At 41.5% G+C, this 19,326-nt stretch overlaps 1 protein-coding gene across 5 annotated transcripts in view; it reads left to right on the top strand.

Moving 5' to 3' along the window:
• Nucleotides 1–11,407, top strand: part of RALBP1 (ralA binding protein 1) — a 41,208-nt gene extending 29,801 nt beyond the window's left edge. For all 5 annotated transcript variants that reach the window (XM_054984392.1, XM_054984393.1, XM_054984390.1 and 2 more), the window contains exons 6-10: nt 3,190–3,321; nt 4,317–4,424; nt 4,923–5,044; nt 5,786–5,906; nt 9,210–11,407. In XM_054984392.1, coding sequence (XP_054840367.1) covers nt 3,190–3,321; nt 4,317–4,424; nt 4,923–5,044; nt 5,786–5,906; nt 9,210–9,485 — 759 coding nt within the window. In that variant the 3' untranslated portion in view covers nt 9,486–11,407. The remainder of the gene's footprint in view (nt 1–3,189; nt 3,322–4,316; nt 4,425–4,922; nt 5,045–5,785; nt 5,907–9,209) is intronic.
• Nucleotides 11,408–19,326: the final 7,919 nt, after the last annotated feature.

Below are 19,326 nucleotides of genomic sequence, written 5' to 3'. Positions count from 1 at the left end.
TGACTAAGTTGCTTAATCAAGAAAAATGCTTTGAAAAATCATTCATTGCCTTACTTCGGAAATCTAGGTAATGAAGGTGCTTTACATACTCCCTCTGGGAAACTTTTCCAAAGAATGGGCACATCAACAGGAAAAGCATAAGATCTTGCCCAGAAGGATTGAACCAGGCAGCACAAAAGAACAACAAGTAACATTTGGGGGGAGGACCATCACATGCACAAGTTGACAAAGGGAGAATCAGGGATTCCTGATGACTGGGCAAGCTAAAACAAAGAAGAGGAGTTAGAAGAGCACAGGTTCCAAAAGTTTCAGGGTCTGTTGAATTAATCCTACTATATAAAAGGCAAGCTATTTTGGCGACAACTTTTTTATCCTTGCACAGGTGCATTGCCAACGACTCTGGCCTTGAGGCCACTATAAAGCACCAACTTGCTTCTGGGAGGGGGCCCGCTGAATCAATGGCCTAAGCACTCCTCGCCTGTGCCTCCTCTCAGCGCCCTCCTGGCTGCTGTGAAGCACCCACTTGCTGCTGGGAGGAGTGCTCAGGCCGTCGATTCACTGGGCCCCCTTGTGGCAACAAGCGAACACTTCGCAGTGGCCCCCAGGCCAGAGCTGGAGGGCGCAGATGGGAAGAGGAGCGGGATACAAATTAATCTTTGTGCAGACACATTGCTGGAAGGGGGCTCGCCAAATTGACGGCCTAAGCACTCCTCCCCACAGCTCACCTGAGGGTCACTGAGGAGAAGGTGGAAGCCCTGGTGGTGCTGGACATCTGTCTGTGCTTGCCTGGAGGGGGGCCCGCTGAATCCTGTGGGTCTTATTCTTCCCTCCCTAAAGAAGCCTGGCTGCAATCCTGAAGGTAGTTTCTTCAGAGTAAGCTCTATTGAATAACTCGGTCCTTACATCCAAGCAGACCTTCTTAGGGATCTCCCCATTCCACTGCTTTCTTTTCTTCTCTCTCACACTCAATATACATGTACATATGTGAGAGACACATTAGTTTACTTCTGTAAACAATGCCACAGCCCAAAAGGCAGTTAAAAGCAGAACAAAATCTTTCAACGTTGATAACTGATTGTTATGTTTCATGAAAAGAAAAAAAAATGACCAACAGTTTTCTAGAGCCCGTTGTATTTTTTCACACAATGAGCTTTGTTACTAGTCTAAAATAAAGCTTCACCACCAAACAATCAAGGAAAATCCATTTCAATTAAAAGATATCCTTTAAATTTTTAATTTTTGAATTCAAGTTGAATTAAAATTCTGGGGCTTTGAAACAGAAACTAATAACTAGGAAAAACAAAAGTTTTTTTTTTAGTACAGCGGAGAATATTTTGGTACGCTTGGTTAGTAAAAATTAATCAGTTGGTTAAGTCCTGGGTAAAAAATAGTCTGTGAACATTATTGAGTCAGTATTTACAGCCTGTTATACTTCCATCTATAAGAGCATTCAATTCTTTCAAGCCCTTCTTTTACCTACTATGGCAGCTGGGCACTTAATTTATGGAACTATTTTCACCTTGGGTTAAGTTTCAGTTCTTGCAAACTGAGCTGCCTTTGTAAGGTGTTAACTGCTTAGTGCCCTTTAATGTTCTCAAGTATACCCAGGGTGGATAAAAATCAATGATTTTTTTAAAAAAATTGAAAACATTGATTTTTTTTATTTAAATTGGATTTTTTTGATTTAAATAGGATTTTTTAAATAGAATGCTTTTTGAGGAAAATATATTATCATCCAACGGTAATTCCATCATGAAATAAGGATTAGTTTTTAATTATGTAGCATAAGGCTGTATATGTTTAAATTTTTTGGTAAATAAATTCCATTAATCCATTCACGTCATGCTGTTCCAGAGGTTTCTGTAAGATTACTGGGCAGTTTCTCTGGCTACAAGATATTATCACAGATGTTTGGTTTTGCAGTTCTCAAAAATGTGAATTTGTGTCTGCAGAGATCACATGCCTCTTCACAGCAAAAATGTTATAAAATGAACAGAGTTGAGAAAAACCTTAATCCCATTGTTCTACAAACCTATGTACACAGAATCAACCCCTTAAGTGCTAAGTTTCAAAAAGTTCAATGAATAGAAAAAGATTGTTTGGAGTGGATTTTCCGGGCTGTATAGCTGTGGTCTTGACTAGAAAAAGATTGTTTGGAGTGGAATAGATCTGCACAAGAAGAAACTAAGTGTGAGGAGGGAGGGGCAAGCAGTAAAAATGAAAGTGAAACTGGAGATAATTCACCTCACAATAATTTCATAATTACAATGTGCTTCTAATAGTATTAAAAATCAATATTTTTATATAACTGTAAAACTAATATGAACAGTTGTTATTCTAAAAATGAAATCTGCATCTAGTTGTATATTAAGGTTATACCAAATTATGATTTAAATCTAGTCTTACTGACTAGTGATTTAAATCAAACACACCCTGAGTATACCCTCCCCACACATTCTCTATCCCCTGTAATGGCACATAGTTACCACTCATGCATAGCTAAATTACATCTTTTCAGTTCTCTTGTTGTTGTAAGCTTCTTGCAGGCTGATCTGGGGTTACTCTGAGTGGTTTAGAACAGGGGCCCCCAACATTTTTTGAGCCTCTGGAATTCTCACTCAGGGTGATGGGCACAACTACAAAATGTCAGGGAGTGAGTTTATGCATAACTCTGATAGCAACCAAATTTTTAGGCAGAAGTTCCGCTTAACATAATGCCTTTTAAAACAAACATATTGCTTAGAAGTATTTTCTTGCTTACACACAGCGTACTTTCTGTCACATAGTGAAGATCCTTGTACTGTGGTGGCAGTTGCTGCCGAAGCATTTTTTAAAAAAAATCTGCACAGCCAATCAGGAGTCCTGATGGGAAAAAGTCCCCCCCCCCGGCCCCTCCACTTTCTAAAAACACTTGTCAAGCACTAGGAAAGGTGTTTGCAAGCACTGCATTGGTGATCCCTGCTTTAGTATGGGAAGTGCTGTTAACCCTTCTAGCATTCCTGCTGGATTTTTATTTACAAACAAGAAACAAAAATGTATTTTAATGTTTATCTGATGAAATTATTTTTGAGCTGTGTCTTAAATGGCAGTATATGCAGATGATTAATATCGTGGGGGGGTTAAAGGAAAAAGAGGGTTAATACAAGAGAGTGAACTGAAGTGCTGAACAGGGTGCATTTATTTTACCAGGAGTTCCTTTTGAACTGTTTGCACCGAGACCTGCAGGTGGGGATCAAAGATTTATCCAAAGAGGAGAGATTATGGGAGGTGCAAAGAATTCTGACTGCTCTCAAAAGGAAGCTAAGGGAAGCTAAGAGACAAGTGAGTGTACTGCAGTTTTAATTTATGGTATGATACCTTTTCCCCCTTCCCCATAACTGTTAGTTTCCATGCTGCACGCTTTGCCGTAGCTACAGAAAGTGTGAATATAGCAAAGGTGCTCTGCTGTCCCTAGGAGAAATGAGAGGGCTGTCCAACCCTTCCATCCTGATAGAAAAACCTAGGTCTAATGTGTGGGCTGCATGGACCTCTGTAGTTATGATTGAGGAAAGTGTTTTTAGTCTGTTTAAGGTAGACTGAGGGAGAAAGGGCTCACTTTTACCTGTACCTAGCACTGTCTCAGGGACAAGGGATAAATAAACGGTGAAGTAACACAATCAGCTGCTGCCAGTTGGTAAGATTTAAGTCCTTTGGTCTGAGCACAGCATTACTGAGAACCTTCATGCCCTGTCCTGTCTAATGAACAGTCTGGTGTGCCAGCAGAACACCCGATCTGGTGAAACAGTGATCTGGAGTCCTGATAATGCACTGTTCCTGCTTGTTCAGCTTCTGTTGGGATGGTAAGAGGTTCACCCATTGCACTAGCTGAACATTCTCCTTGTGGGAAGGCTTTTGGTTTCTGGCTTCTGGTTTCAGTTTGATGTGTGACCTTTTTGCCATGGTTGCCTTGCAGACTGATGTTGTGTTTATCTGATGCTTTTCTGTGCTCAATCAATCTGTGTTCAGGGATGCGGAAGTGTCTCAAATTGCCACTGGGTATAAATCAGCTGAAAAGTCTGCTAGTTAGAACTCACAGCCTGCTTGTTTCTGAAAAATCAAAAGCAGCTGCACTAATTTAACCACTGCCTGTCATACAAAGAGTGACAAATGATTAATCTAGCAAACTAGCGCTGCTCTGGGAAGTTTGAAATAACCTCAATCTTCTCTCAGTGTCGCTATGGGTGCAGAAACTAGGTAGACTGTTACGTATATACCATCACATTTCCCTGTTTTTTCTCTATGCCAGCACCCATTGATTGAGGTTCTTTTTAACGCAGGAGTGTGAGACAAAAATTGCCCGGGAGATTGCCAGTCTTTCAAAGGAGGATGTTTCCAAAGAGGAAATGAATGAGAATGAAGAAGTTATCAATATTCTGCTCGCTCAGGTAGCTCCAATTATCAGCCCACCTTTTGACTCTTTTTCCTCTTCTAGCTCCCTTTCTTGACCATACCATTAGGTGGTGGTTGAATGCAGCCCAAGTGCCTTTGGGAGAAACTTAATGCAGCTCATAATTGAAAGGAGCCTTTCTCTCTCACAGATCATTTGAAGAGATGTTCATCAACAGCTCTCTCATGTCTTACGTCACTTGAATTGCAAGGGTGGGGGTGAAGTCATGTCAAGTTGTGGCATGTCTTTTTCCAGTTAGGGTTGCCAGTAGCCTGGATAAAAAGTGTTCTGTCCCTTTAATAGAGGTTTAACGGATTTACCAGATGATATTTACTTCCATGCTATTAAAATTTTTAGTTGCTTATTTCTACCCATTAAGCCTCTATTAAAGGGTCAGGACATTTTCCTCCAGGCTGGTTGGCAACCCTAATCACTATTCCCAGTGCTTGCCGTGTGATGTCCCTAGCTTATGAAGTGAAATAATCTAATTTTGCAGGAGAATGAGATTTTGACTGAACAAGAAGAACTACTGGCAATGGAGCAGTTCTTGCGCAGACAAATAGCCTCTGAAAAGGAAGAAATAGATCGCCTCAGAGCAGAAATAGTAGAAATTCAAAGGTAATGCAACCTCTGTCTGATCAAGTACAACCTTTGTTGGAAATGTGAAGAAACATTTTAAAACAATACATCAAATATTAGTCCCATTTGAGTGCAGCTGAAAGAAAACATTGTTAGATCATCTTAAGATGGTACACTTAAGAGTTAAATCTAAATAAAATCTAGTAACCTTACTTGACAGTCCTGTGTCTTTCTATTTCATCAGCAGAATGGGATTTTTTGGTAGTTCTGTAATTAGCTTTAACCCATTAACTAGTCTAGTTGTTTGAAGAAAGGGGTGATTTGTGAAAGCATACATGCTCATGTCATCAGGGTTCTCAGATATCCACTTAAGTAGGCCTGCTTCAACCTGCTCAGCACAAGAATCCTCCTAACCTTTTTTCCTAGCAGGGTAGGAAGGAAACACCTTTGTAGCTCATCTTGGGCAGCAGCAGCAAGGGAGAAGTGTACCTTCTGCGACACCCTGGCCAGAGTCCAAGATAGGCTGTAGAAGTGGACCCCCCCAGCAGGGGCAACACAGAAGGAATGTTAGCCACGAGCCACACCTATTGCATCTTCCTATGCTGCAGCTCCTACCAGTTTGGCACTCCAAACTGCCTACTTGGGATTGCATACTGGCTCTGCCCTTAAATGCATGGAGCTGTTCTCCAGAGAGTGTTCTTAATGAGTCTTTAAGACTGTTGTTGCAACAGACTAGCCTAACAGCAGTACCTGCTAGGAATTTCTGCTTGTCCATTTTAGCCGCCAACACGGTCGAAGTGAAACTGAGGAATATTCTTCTGAGAGTGAGAGTGAGAGTGAAGATGAGGAAGAGCTACAGATCATCTTGGAAGACTTGCAAAGACAGAATGAAGAACTGGAGGTGAGCTTGCATTCCAGCATAATATGTATCTATTGAACTTTTTGTGAAATAGTGAGTGACGTGGTATTTAATCAAGAATGACAGTGCTTGCTTGGTAACAAGTGTATACCAACTATCCAAAACAGGTACAGTCAAAATTCCAAGGTAAGTGCACGCAGGCACTTATCAGAACAATCAATATACAACAATATAGAGGTGCTCACAGGCACTCCAGTACAATCAGTGAGTGCTCCCAGGCACCCTATGAAGAACAATTAAGGAAAGGGCGGCACAACTATCACGAGAAAATTTAAACTTCATTGAAGATATGAGGCTGTGGATATGGATGTCCGAAGCCATGTCAGGCACGCCTACGGGATTTGCCAGCATATGATATTCCAACCCGTTTCGTGAGAACCACTTCACAGGCACGTTATTCTCATATTACATGTTCATATATCTATCTTTCTCCACCATGTTAATATCAGTTCGATGGTCTAAACACCATGCGTTTTTCTCGTGATAGTTGTGCCGCACTTTCCTTGATTGTTCTTCATAGGGTGCCTGGGAGCACTCACTGATTGTACTGGAGTGCCTGTGAGCACCTCTATATTGTTGTATATTGATTGTTCTGATAAGTGCCTGCGTGCACTTTCCTTGGAATTTTGACTGTACCTGTTTTGGATAGTTGGTTTACATGTATATTCTTTTGTATTTATGCTTGTATATGTATTGAAGCACAATTTGCACTGTATAGAACATTTATTACATATATTTTTGGTTATTGTTGGTTATTGCGAGTTATTTGTGAGTTTCTCCGGATTACTCAGTAGTTGTTGGTTTCTGTTACAACCGGAGGTGTCCTCTCTTTTCTTGCTGGTAACAAGTGTATGGCAGGTTTGTGTGCACTGGCAAAACAGCCTCAGATGCTGGGGCTTTTGTCTCTTAATAGCTTTCTAGTTCAATGAATGTCTTTCCTCCCCTACTTTTTTCTGTTGAATAATAGAAGAACTTTTAATATAGAAATATGAGTATTAGAACAAGATGTAATGCTTTGAATTTCAATTACAGCTTCTTGCTTGGCAAGTGTGAGGGTTTTTTTCCTATTGCAAATGTCTTTAGTATCTGTGGTGCTGTAAGGGCGTAGTAGCTTTCAGGCTATAGATGAAACTTGTTAAAAACTTTTTTTACTGGTCTGCTGCCTGTTTTACTGAGGGAGGGGGTAGAGTGAAAAAAACTAAAAATATTAAGCTGCATAAACTTTATTAGAATCCATGATTAAATAGCAGTTTATCTTTGCACAGCAGGTGGACTATAGATATTTACTACGTAGTATTAGTTCCACAGTGATATGGCAAATGAGTCCTCAGAATTTCGAACCAGACACACAGAGGGTGCCCAAATGCAGGGGAGAAGAAGAGTAATTTTTAAAAATATTTTAGGAAAGAGCAGTGAGAGAGAGAATAAAATCAACACTGTGGCTGCCAGGAAGGGTGTCAGTGGGAACTATGGTTCACACAGGTACCATGTAGAGTGGGGGGGGGGGCTGCCATAAGGTTTCCAGAGTGTTGGCTGATGTCACATCTAAATTTTCACCTGGATGTGACATCAATGCATTGTGTGATGTCATGTCCACTCTACCCCCTCCCACTGTTTCTCTCACTGCCCAGACACAAGAGTAAGTGGGAGGACTGAGCCGCCAGGAGCTGATGCACCTAACATGGGCAAGTGGCATGCTTTGCTCTCACCACAGAAATATTTCTGAATCTTCAACCTTAAATAATCATAATGTAAAAGAATACAAGTTGTGTGTAATCTACTGTAGAACTGTTGTAATATAAAACAATTTAAAGTGTATCTTATACTAGATTATATTGTTTTCCTCAGAGCAGAACAGAACCCCGCCCCCCACCAACCATGATGAGGTTGCCAACCCTGATTCTTTTCTCCCATCCAAGAAGCACAATCATCTACAGGTTTTTGAGAGTCCCCTGGGCAAGAGGCCTGAAGTGGGTTTTCCTCACACATGGAGTCTTGCTCTCCCCCCTAATGAGAATATTTAATATGCAGCACTTCTTTGATCTCTTAGCTGGCCTGCCAAGTGCTAGGGAAAAAGTGACATTATTTCATGACAGTAACAAGCTGACTATCTGGATGCAAGAGAGAATTGCATAATAACAATGACTTTCCATCCCAGGGAAAGCATACCATTTGCATCATTTCTGTAATCCCTGACCAAGCTGCTCGCTGATCTCTCAAGTATCTTGAAAACAGCAGAGAGAGTGGACTAGGGATTGCCTCTAGTTTGAGAACTGGCCTGGAACGCTCATGAGGGCCCCAGGCCTCTGCCTGAATTTAAGAATTTACAGGTGGGATATCTTACCAAGTAATCTTATAAAAATATCCAGCAAACTGTTTAAATATATGATGACAGAAGCAAGAGTAGTATATGCAGCAAAATAGAAGGCAGAATGCTGTCCAGATTTGACAGAATGGATGAATAAGCTATACGAAGGTGCGTCAATACAAAATTAACATTTAATATACATAATAAGCTAATCCTAGAATTTCAGGAAAAATGGAAAGCTGAAAACTAAGAATAACTAATAACCATTAGTAAAATATGTTAGTTATGAAATTTGTAATTTAAAACGTTGAATATAAATGTATCCTAACATAAGTATCATAATATCTCATAAAAAGTCAAAACATTTAATGAAGGAGATGATGAGGTAAACTATTTTGCATTTTATATATTCTGTTATATATAACTATCTCTGATTTACACAGGTATGTTATATAATCCCTTTTTTCTTTCTGTATCCCCTCTTACTATTATTCTGTTTTTTAAAAATAAAAAACATATTCCAAAAAAGAATTTATAGATAGGCATTTAAAAATATATTGTTGATAGACAACCTAAATGTCCACCTAAAAATCCTCTTAACCCCTGTGAGTGGTAGGTAGTCACTAAGTAAGGCTTTTATTTATTCATTTGATAAATCTATATGCTGCTAATGCATAGCCATAACACGCACAATATTTGTCCAAAATGTGTTAATCATAACAAAGCCCTCTTTAAGAGACAGGGAATTAGGAGTGTATTCAAAGGTGCTATTGATGTCTTATTTATAAATTTCTGTTCTTCCTAGAACTAGGTCTTCCCAGGCCTTTTTTAAATCTTCTGCCCTCCTGCACACACATTTGTCTCCCTTCCAAGGAAAAGCGACACAGAGCGATACCCTATTAATGATTCATTAGTACATAAGTAGCTGTTTCATTGCTGCTGAAGTGGCCCTTTTCTTCTCCTTGTTCTGGATACAGATTAAGAACAACCATCTGAACCAAGCAATTCATGAAGAGCGGGAAGCCATCATTGAGTTGCGAGTGCAGCTTCGGCTTTTACAGATGCAGCGAGCAAAATCAGAGCAGCAGGTGCAGGAAGAAGAAGAGTTTGAGAAGTGGGGAGGCACATCACAGCAACCACTGCCAAGAGACTCTGTCCTCCCAGAGATGAAAACAGCAAAAGAACAGCCAAAGGCAACCAAGGAGCCAGTGAAGCCATCGCCAAGCAAAGACAGAAAGGAAACGCCAATTTAATTGGATTCCTCAGGTATTTGGGATATCTCCTGGGCAAATCCAGGACTGTGCAACTTACTGTAAATCTGAGGTTTGTATATTCTGTAAATAATCTTTTACACTATGGAGACATTTTGTCTCCTTCCTACCTGTGGCTTCTGCCTATCAGGCTCAGGTTACTTGGAAGGACAAAGCAATTTGAGATGGTGCATGAGGAGAGAGGAACGGGTGCAGCACAGCAGTTACTTGGCCATGTCATAAATTGGTTTCAGGTGACCTTAAAGGACTCAGTGGAAGGTTACTTTAATCCCATAATAGGTTACTCACTCTGGACCAGTCCCAGAAATCCTCTTGTGCATTATCAGCCTAAGGCCTGCCTCATCCCAGACATCTTTACTGGGAGAAAACCTCTGTGTGTGCACATGTGCCATGTGTAGATCATACAAGCATCTTTTTGGCTCTGTGTACACACATTAGGAAGCTACTATTGGCAGCAGCAAAACAGATATTTGTGCACAAAAATCCCATATAACAGAGGTCTTGCTTCACCCCTCCCCCTGTGCCTGTATAGGTAAAAGGTCATATATGAAGTGGCCCTTGTGTAGTGGGGTGAGGAGATGCAACCCATAACCATAAATTTACTTGCCTTGTGTATTTCTTTGCTTTCTCTCTCACAAGTTCTGCTTTTACTTACTCGTGTGTGTGCCTTCAGAACAGATGATATACAAAGGAGCTTTAAAAATAGATTGGTCCCGAGAAGCTGGAAAGTTTTTCAAGTGCTAAACATTAGCGTTATTTAACATGTGCCCCTTTTTGTCTACTATTCCTAAAACTATAATGAAAATGCATGGAAAATCATGCAAATAGATGAGTATGTCCCCATTTTTTTTAAAAAAAAAGTTGTTCAACTAAGAGCTGTTAATCCTCAGCAGTGCACTTAATTATAGGTTAACTAGGGAATGCAAAATATTTCTATTGTGTCTTCATACTCACTGGTAAGTGCATAGCAAACAGCCTCTTCATGCAGACTAAAAGTTTGTTTTTGAAGTTGATTCCTATAATAGTTAAACCCTGTGAATAATGCTTTGATGACTGAAGAGAGTGGAGCGTATTTATTGCTTGCTTGAGGAAGACTCCCTTTCCACAAGCAGGTAGTATATTTCTCAAGAAGTTCAAGCTATTTGTGTGCTCTGAAGGAGCTAGACAAAGGGTTCCTGATGGGGAGTGTGATCCATCATTTGTATGGGTGTGAAGGTGACTGAGCAGAGACTGACCCACACATGGAACTCCTCTGCTGCATGGTCTTCCCCTTCAACAGGCTGGCCAGACAGGCTATGTATGCATCTGCTGCTGCCCCTCTTAATTCCGTAGTATGTTGCAGGGCAACTTCCTGCCTGCACAGCTATGATGAGCTGGGTTCAGTATGTTTCTGCAGTGCTGCCAGGAATTCATTGGTAGGGTCCTCTTTGTCTTTCAAAGACACTCATATTTTTAACACCTAGTTCAATTGGGTTATCATATCAGAATTGCTGAATAGAACTCTGCAGGGTTGTCAGCAGATTTGTTTCTCGTCTGCATATTTATTTTTCACTGTCGTTGTTGTCTTTACCTGTTGCACTGTTGTGAATCATTGGCCATGATTTAATTTTTTGTACAATAATGTTTTGAGATATGTTACAGAGAACAGCATATTTTTTTAAACCTTTGAAGAACGTATATGGGGACTAGCTGGATGATGATTCTGTGTGCAAAAAGCATTTGTCCTAGCCTGTTACATACATTTTATATTTGCTGGCAGTATTTAAACCTTTTTTTGTTTAAATTCACGCTAATTTCTATTAAGCTGTCAAACTTTTATATAATCAATGTTCATCAGACCAATCTCTTGCTGTTTTGACAAGACCATGTTAATCAAGTAAATAAATTCAACAGCCATCTGCCAATTGTTTTATTAATTTTGCTATGGGATTCACCCTTATGCAAATAGTTAGATTTGTTTACCCACAGAGTTTCTTGTGCATAGTAATGCCTTTTATGACACTGCTGATTCAGTGTTGAAAGGGGTCCATTGCCTTCAGTGAAATAAGAAGCTTTTCTTGTTTTACTACAGAGCTAGTCCAAATGTATTTTGAGGAGATGTGTATAAAAAGTGGGTTTTGCCACAATTCAACCACACAGCAGTGTGGCTGCTGCAGAAAATTGCATATATATGCTACAGTCCTGTGCAACTGTAAAAGCATTTAAATCTGTTTCCCTGATGAGTGTCAAGAGTTAATGGAAAGAACCTGCTGCACTGCTGTTGGTACCAGTGTGATGGAGGCACAGGTGGTATTTTTCCTACAGTGCAGTGCACATGAAAAATTTACCTTTTTCAGCAGAAGCCACATCCTGAAGAATCTTTTCACCTGATGTGACTAATGTGTGTTTGAGAGTCATACTTCTGACTCTGTAGTCATACAGAGGTATGACTCTCTATGAATTCTTCTGTATGAATTCTTTAGCATGGGTCATACATGTCTTTGTAAAAAGTGCCTTAACAATGCAAATGATACTTGAGTAAAAGATTTAAAGGCAATGGATTCTATTCCAAACTTGCCCCGTTATGAACTTGAATATGAATATTCCTCTCCATCTTATGTTCACAACAACCCTGTAAGGTAGATTAGTCGGTGTGTGTGTGGCTGGCCCAAGGTCACTTAACAGGTTTCCATGGCATAGTAGCATTCAAACCTGGATCTTCTAGATCCTAGTCTGACACTTCACCCACTACACCACACAAATTCAAAAACCTAATATAAGATGGTTAAACTAACAATTCATCAAATAAAAGGTATCCTCTTATTGACTCAAAAGCTCAAACATGAGCTTTTGCAAGCTCAAGCCCTCACTATCCCAGCAAGACGGAAACATGATAAGGGCTCCAAGAAACCAATGTGGATGAACAGAGAGCTCCAGAATAAGCTAAGGGAGAAAAAGGAAATGTTCAGGAAATGGAGAGAAGAACAGACCTCTAAAGAATATATGAGGGTTACTAGGTACTGCAGATCAGCCATCAGAGAAGCCAAAGCTCAGTATGAGCTGGTCTGGCCAGCAGGGTTCACTACAACAAGAAAAACTTCTACAGATACGTGAGAAGCAAACGCAAGGTAAAAGAGGCAATTGGACTGCTGTTTGGGGTGGGAGAAACTCTGATGGAGGACAGAGAAAAAGCAGACAGGCTTAATGACTTTTTGGCCTGTTTTCTCCCTGAAGAATTTGAGCCCATCTAGAGATGGTAGTAGACATGACAGGACACCTGGGGGGCTAGTTGACATTGACAGAGAGGTTGTGGAGAGGCACCTGGCTGCACTGGATGAATACAGATCCCCTGGGCCGGATGGTGTGCACCAAGCGGTATACCACTAATGTAGTAAATTTAATATCCATTGTGCATCTGAAAGCTGCAACAATTTGTGATGTCACTAGAGGTGTGCACTGAAAAAAAATTGGCTGACTTGGATTCGGTATACCAAACTGGAAAAAGAATTCAGTATTCCCCAAATACTGAATTCATTCTCCAGTTCGGCTCAGCAAAACAGCAAATTCGGTAAAATTCGGCCATTGTTTCCAATGGGAACCACAATTCAGGGCTTTCTGGGGGGCTGGGGGGCCACTTTTGGACCGATTTTTACCAAATTTGCTGGGAACCTATTCCTAACTGTCTTCTAACGAATCCCCATGTTTCATGAAGATTCGACTTTGGGGGGGGGCATTTTATGGGCCCCCAAAGAAGATGCCCCAAGCCACTTTTGATCTCCATTATTCCCTATAGGGAAAACTAGGGAAGCTATCTAGAGGGCTAGGGTGGCATTTTGCAAGCAAAATCCACCAAATTTGTAGGGGACCTACTCTTAACTCTACTCTAAAGACCCTCCAAGGAGATTGGACCCCAGGGGGCCATTTTATCATCCCTCAAGGAAGGTGCCCCGTGGACCCCGTTTGTTTCTATTATGGGGAAAAAGTGACTCCCACTGGAGAAACACATGGATCATGGCTGCCATGACTACAGGCAGACTTCTAGTTACAATCTACGCATTCAACAAGCCCAATAGAACCAAACTGAAGCCTTCCCAAAAATCCCAGTGCCCCCTTGAGTAGGCTGACCAGCAACTCTGCATTGTTCTCTATGAGGACCAACATCACACCAGTGAATCATCAAAAACAAAAGAAGCAAGGGACAGTCTTGCAAATAGAAGCAAACTGAAGCAAGGGAATGGACACCGCCCCCGCCCAAACTGTTGCAAGGTAGCACTTCAAATAAATAACAGAAAATTAGAATAGTAATTTTAAGGTTATTAAACAATAGCTCATCTTCCTAGATCTATTTTGAAGTTAGCAAATGCTTGTTTTTAAGACCTTCTTTTTCCCTTCCCAAATCTAGCTAGACTGTTTTGCTTTTCTCTTTTGTAGCATGTGGAATAACATAGAACTCCAGGGTCAACATATTTATTTTAAAAGCTCAAGGCTCTGTCCAGCCAAGTTAAGCTCTTCTAGTCATTGGTTTCAGTAATAGGTTTAAGTCTGTGTTGCATCTTTTCTGTTGAAATCAATTGGACTGAAAATTGTTGTTGTTGCCTAGACTTGCTTAACTGTATTTCCAGTTGCTAGACTGCCCCTCCCTTCATTTGGTTTGGATGATTCTCTGGTGTGATGTTGGTCCTCATACAGAATAATGGAGAGTGACTAGTCAGCCTGCTTTTGGTGGCGGGGGGCAGGTGTCAGTTAAGTTCTGTTTGGATTCCCCAGGGATGAGCTTGCATTTGGAAATGTGCCTTGGCTGTGGCATCCCTGCCCTGTGCATATGTACCCCTGAGGAAGCACTTTTAGTAAGTTCTTCTCACATCATGGAGAGTGGCTGGTCAGCCTGCTCAGGCGGTGCTGGTTTTATTGGTGGTGCACGTTTCATTTTGGTTCTGTTGGCCTGTCTGGTGTGAAGATTGTAATTGGGTGTGTGTCTGTGGCCATGGAAGCCATGAGCCATGTGTTTCTGCAGTGAGTCAGTTTTTTCCCACTATATAAACAAATGGGGTGGCTGGAGGCACCTTCGAATCTCCTTGAAATTTGGTGTGTCTTTAGAGGACAGGAGTAGGTCCATTACAAATTTGGTGGATTTCGCTTGCAAAATGCCACCTCAGCTCCCCTACATTTCACCACAGGGAATAATGGAGATTGGAAGTGGCTGGGGGCACCTTCTTTGGGGGGGGCATAAAGTGTGCCCAGGGTCCAAGCTTCATGAAACTTGAGGAATCCTTAGAGCACAGTCCCCTAAAAATTTTGTAGATTTGTTTTTGTAAAATGCTACCCCCATCCCCCTGAATTGCACCCTTAATTTTTCCCATAGGGAATAATGGAGAATTGAGGTGGCTGATAGTAAACAGGCGGGAAGCAGTGATTCTTGATAAACTTCACTTTGGTATTGCTGAATCATGTCAGCAATACTGCACTGGGTTGGTAATGCTGAATTTTACCGAATTGGGTAAAATTAGGTATTTTTACCGAACCCGAATCACACATCCCTACCCCTGATTAGGAGGCCAAGTTGTCACACACCCTCTTGTAAAAAGTAGAAGCTAGGTGGGCATCACAAAAGGGCCTGTATTTGAAAGGCATTTGTATTGACTTTGTCATTCCTGGGAGTCCATTTCAGCTGGAAAACTATCTAAATATTAAGTTGTTATGAAGAAAAAAATCTCTACTGCTATCATAGAAAGGACAGAAGCTTTAAGCTAGAATTATTGCATCTTTCTAGATACCTAAGAAATAATGTATTGCTTTCACCCACATTTTCCTCTTTAAACCTTATTGCACAAACCCTTATGCAGTGAGGAAAGAGTCAAGAATACCTTATAGAAAACTATGTGGTCTGGCACAGAGGGAAGAGATTAAGAGAAATATATATTGCACTAAGCAAAGCAAAAAAACTTTATAAAAAGGAAGTTTATTATAAAAGAAGAAAAAATAAAGGAAAAGGTTGGTTAGATTCCAAAAGAACCAAAACAAAAATACAAGGGAAAGCACACAGTATCACAGCACACAGACTTTCAAATAAAAAGCAATAAAGTTGGTCAAACTTAGATAGTTACACTTTTAATTAGACTGTACTAAGTTCTTTAAAGCATGTGCAGAGTTCCTTGTAACAAGAGGTCAGGAGTGTTGTTAACCTCCACCCACCATCCTGTAGTCACCAAATTTACATGGTTCCAACAGAGACATGAGAAGATGCAAATCCTCAGATATTTATGAGCAATGGAATTGATCTAAACATGCCTTCTTTCTCAGAGTGATAAACTAATTTAGCCAATCTAATGTAAAGCCCTATCTCTGATGTCAGAAGCTAATGTTATCAAGCAGAAAATTACTAAAATTATAGTTCCTTCTGCCAAGTAGCTGTTCATGACTCTGAACTATATGACAAACATTTTGTTCTATCCAAACTGCTTTGTCTTTTGTCTTAAAAAGATTAAGTCTGGCAAGGTGGTCCAATGTGGAATGGGAATTAATAGGTTATTCTAATGTAGATCCTGGATGCTTGGAGTGAGGGGTGGTGGGAATTGAACCATATTAAAGTTTTTGGGTTTTTTGTCACAGTGACCATGTAGGGGACCTTCTGAAGTCTAAAATAGTGCACCTAATTAGTGTTAAGAGAATACTCTCTTTCAAGAAAGCTTAGCTCATGGAAAAGAAGTAACCACAAGCCACAACACGATAGCAGCAGCCTGCAGACTAGAAACCTATGCCAATTCAAGGAGACTATTACAATTCTTCAAACCACTGTGTTCTGGGTGAACAATGCCATACAAACATATTCCATACAAACACATTCCTACAGTGCAAAGTGAATTACCAGCACTGGTATCAGAATGGTGAAGGTAATGGTAAGGAGTGGACTAGAATTAAAATGAGATGGAGCAGAAGATGGGTACAGAATGTGCTGCAGGGACTATATTTCCCCTGTACTGCATCATTTTCCAGTAGTAGAGGAATGCATCTTTGCCATTCTCTCCCTAGACAATGCTTACTCAAACTAGTTGCAAAATTTGGGGGGCAATCTCCAGCCTGTGCCCTGCCCAGCTATGCAGCAGGGTGACTTTCCCAGTAATCTCATTAACTATGCCTCATCTCACCCACTTCACAAGGCAAAGAGGTCACAATGAGTCAGAGCAACTGCCCTACCCAGCCAGGGGTTCCCATCACAGAAGTTTTGTGCTGGTCAGTCTCAGCCCCACATGTAAACTCATGAATAGGTCAGAGTCCATGAACAATCCCAACTGAGTCAAGGGTGGAGGCTTTGATCCTCTATCAGACATCCTAGGTGGTGTTTGGGATCCTTCCCAATCCTCACCTGACTGAGTCTCCTTCCCCCTATAGATCTGTAAACGGCTCAACCAGAAGGTAGTGATAAATGTGGAGGAAAAGGGTCACAGAAGGTGAAAGGAGCTCCTCCTCAAGTTCACCCTCCACACCTCCTAGATATAAAAGGTACAGAAGATAGCCATCTTGACCCCATTCCTTCAATGATTCTGAACTGGATCACCAGATTCTAGGACCTCAGCAGCAGGCAGGGACTCCAGGAGTGGACACTGTCTCCTTCATTCCCACTTACCAGCCCTGGAAGCCATTTCCTCAGTAGCCCTTTTGCATGTTGTGCACTGTACAGCCCCATCTGGCCACAAAGAATTGTGGCAATCAGGGCTCTGTTCAGAATCAATACATTCAGAAAGGAGGAGGTGGGGGGAGAGGCTTCTTCTTTAGGCCTCTCATCCACAGGACTGTTTCAGCAAGACATATTTCCTGCTTTTTAGGAAAAGCTGGTGCTAGCAGCTAACATGACGTTTGCCTCAGAACTCCCCCTCTCCTTGCTAACCATGAGGGCCCCCTCTAGTGAATGCACTGGCAACTGCTCTCATCTCTGCTATTGTGCCCCAAAATAGAAACCCTGGGAGATTAGAAAACAGGATTTACTGGAAGAAGGCTCATAAGGTTTTGGCCTTTGCTATCTGGACTAGCTCCGTATCTGCTTTCTTTTCCAGGGCCACATTCCTGTATATGAAAAACTTCCTATGGGATCCAAATCCCGACCATGTCAGGCTCAAGCAGACTCAGGGAACTTCTACATTTACAGTGAATGCTAGTTTCAATTCTCAGCATGTGCTGTGGACAAAGACAGTGTGGTGCCGCACCTTATGGCCAATCCACTGGAAAATAGAATTTAGCAGCAAACTTTCTGCCTATTCTTCTCGAGGGAGAACCTTTTAGGGGATTCAGCTCCTGATGTAGTGCCAATCAAGACTAAACAGAAGGAAGCATTGCCTTCCTCTTCTAGGAAGGAGGATTTAAACACCAGGTCCATTTGGCTTCTTTCATTCCTTTAGAAACTCCTTCCACACAGTGACAAGAGGGGCAAGGGAATTGTCCAAGTCATCTTGGAACTAATCCAGATTCCTCTCCAAATCCTAGGGCAGCTCCAGCCTTCAGGAAAAAACAGTCCCATTCCTCCAGTCCTTTGCTCCAGTCTGGTTCCAGCCTCCCATGGGAAATGGATACACAAGACTACCACCTTAGATTACACAGGATAGAATTCTCCCAGCTACCTTGAGACAGGTTCCTCCTGTCACTCAGAAGGAGATGAATCATGTGCTCATGCACCTATCCTTTGAACAGTTCCTTCCAATCTGGGGCACTAGGGTGCCAAAGAAAGAATATATTTCTAGGACCTGCTGTATCCTATTTATTTATATATTTTGTATACTCTACCTTTCTTCCCAGTAGGGACCCAAAGCAGCTTACATCCTTCTGTCCTCCACTTTATCTCATGATCACCCTGTCAGATAGATTAGGCTGAAAGCAAGTGGCTGGCCCAAGGTCAAACAACAAGCTTCATTGGCAGAATGGGGGTTCAAACCTGGGTCTTCCAGATCCTAGTCCAGCACTCTAACCACTATACCACAATGGTTTTCTACATCCTGTTTGTCAAGACCCAGAAAAGCAGAGACAGGAGGGTGATTCTAGACCTGAAGCACCTACATAGTCCTGAGAGGAAGAGGCAATACTACATGGAATTCTGTCTTTCATAGTAGAAGCACTTCAGCCACAGGGCTTAATGGCTTCAAGGAGGCCTGTCTTCATGTTCTACATTTTCTACATTCCAATCCACTCTTCCTTAAGGAGTCTCTTCTGTTTTGCCTATGGATCCTGCCACTTTCCATACAGGGTGCTTGGATCTTCTTCCTCAAGTTTTCGGCACACTTTAGACTTAAGGGCATGCATGTCTATCTTTACCAGGACAACCTTCTGATTCAATCTAAGTCCAGGAGTATGGGCAAGCCATGCATTCAGCAACACAGCTAGAGATGGAATCAGCAACCCATGATTCTCATTCAAGTCATAATCTACCTCAGCATGGCAATTGACAACTCACTCTAACAGTCTGTCTCAGCTGATCTCATGGGCCTAATCTGAACCTCAGGCCTAATGATCTCATGCCTTGACACAGTCCCTCAGGCTCAGATCCTGTCATACCTCCTACAGTGGGCCCCTCCCTCAGGACAGCATTCTACAATGCCCACACATTCATGTTCTCATCCCCCAAGATTACAGACAGATCGTTCTACTGGCAGCTACGGAATGCCAACCATCAGAGAAGTGGACCCTTTCCAGATCCACACAGAATACACATTACCAGTGACACAAGTCTCCTCGGCTGTGGAACCCATTGTGAACACCATCTGACCCAAGACAAATGAACCATGATGGAAACCAAGCACAGCATCAGTTGGCTGGAAATACAGGGAATCTAACTTGCTTTCCTCAAGTTACACAAGTT

This window comes from Eublepharis macularius, chromosome 7, assembly GCF_028583425.1.
Source record: "Eublepharis macularius isolate TG4126 chromosome 7, MPM_Emac_v1.0, whole genome shotgun sequence".
Lineage (NCBI taxonomy): Eukaryota > Metazoa > Chordata > Lepidosauria > Squamata > Eublepharidae > Eublepharis > Eublepharis macularius.
This window is presented reverse-complemented; position numbering and strand designations above follow the sequence as displayed.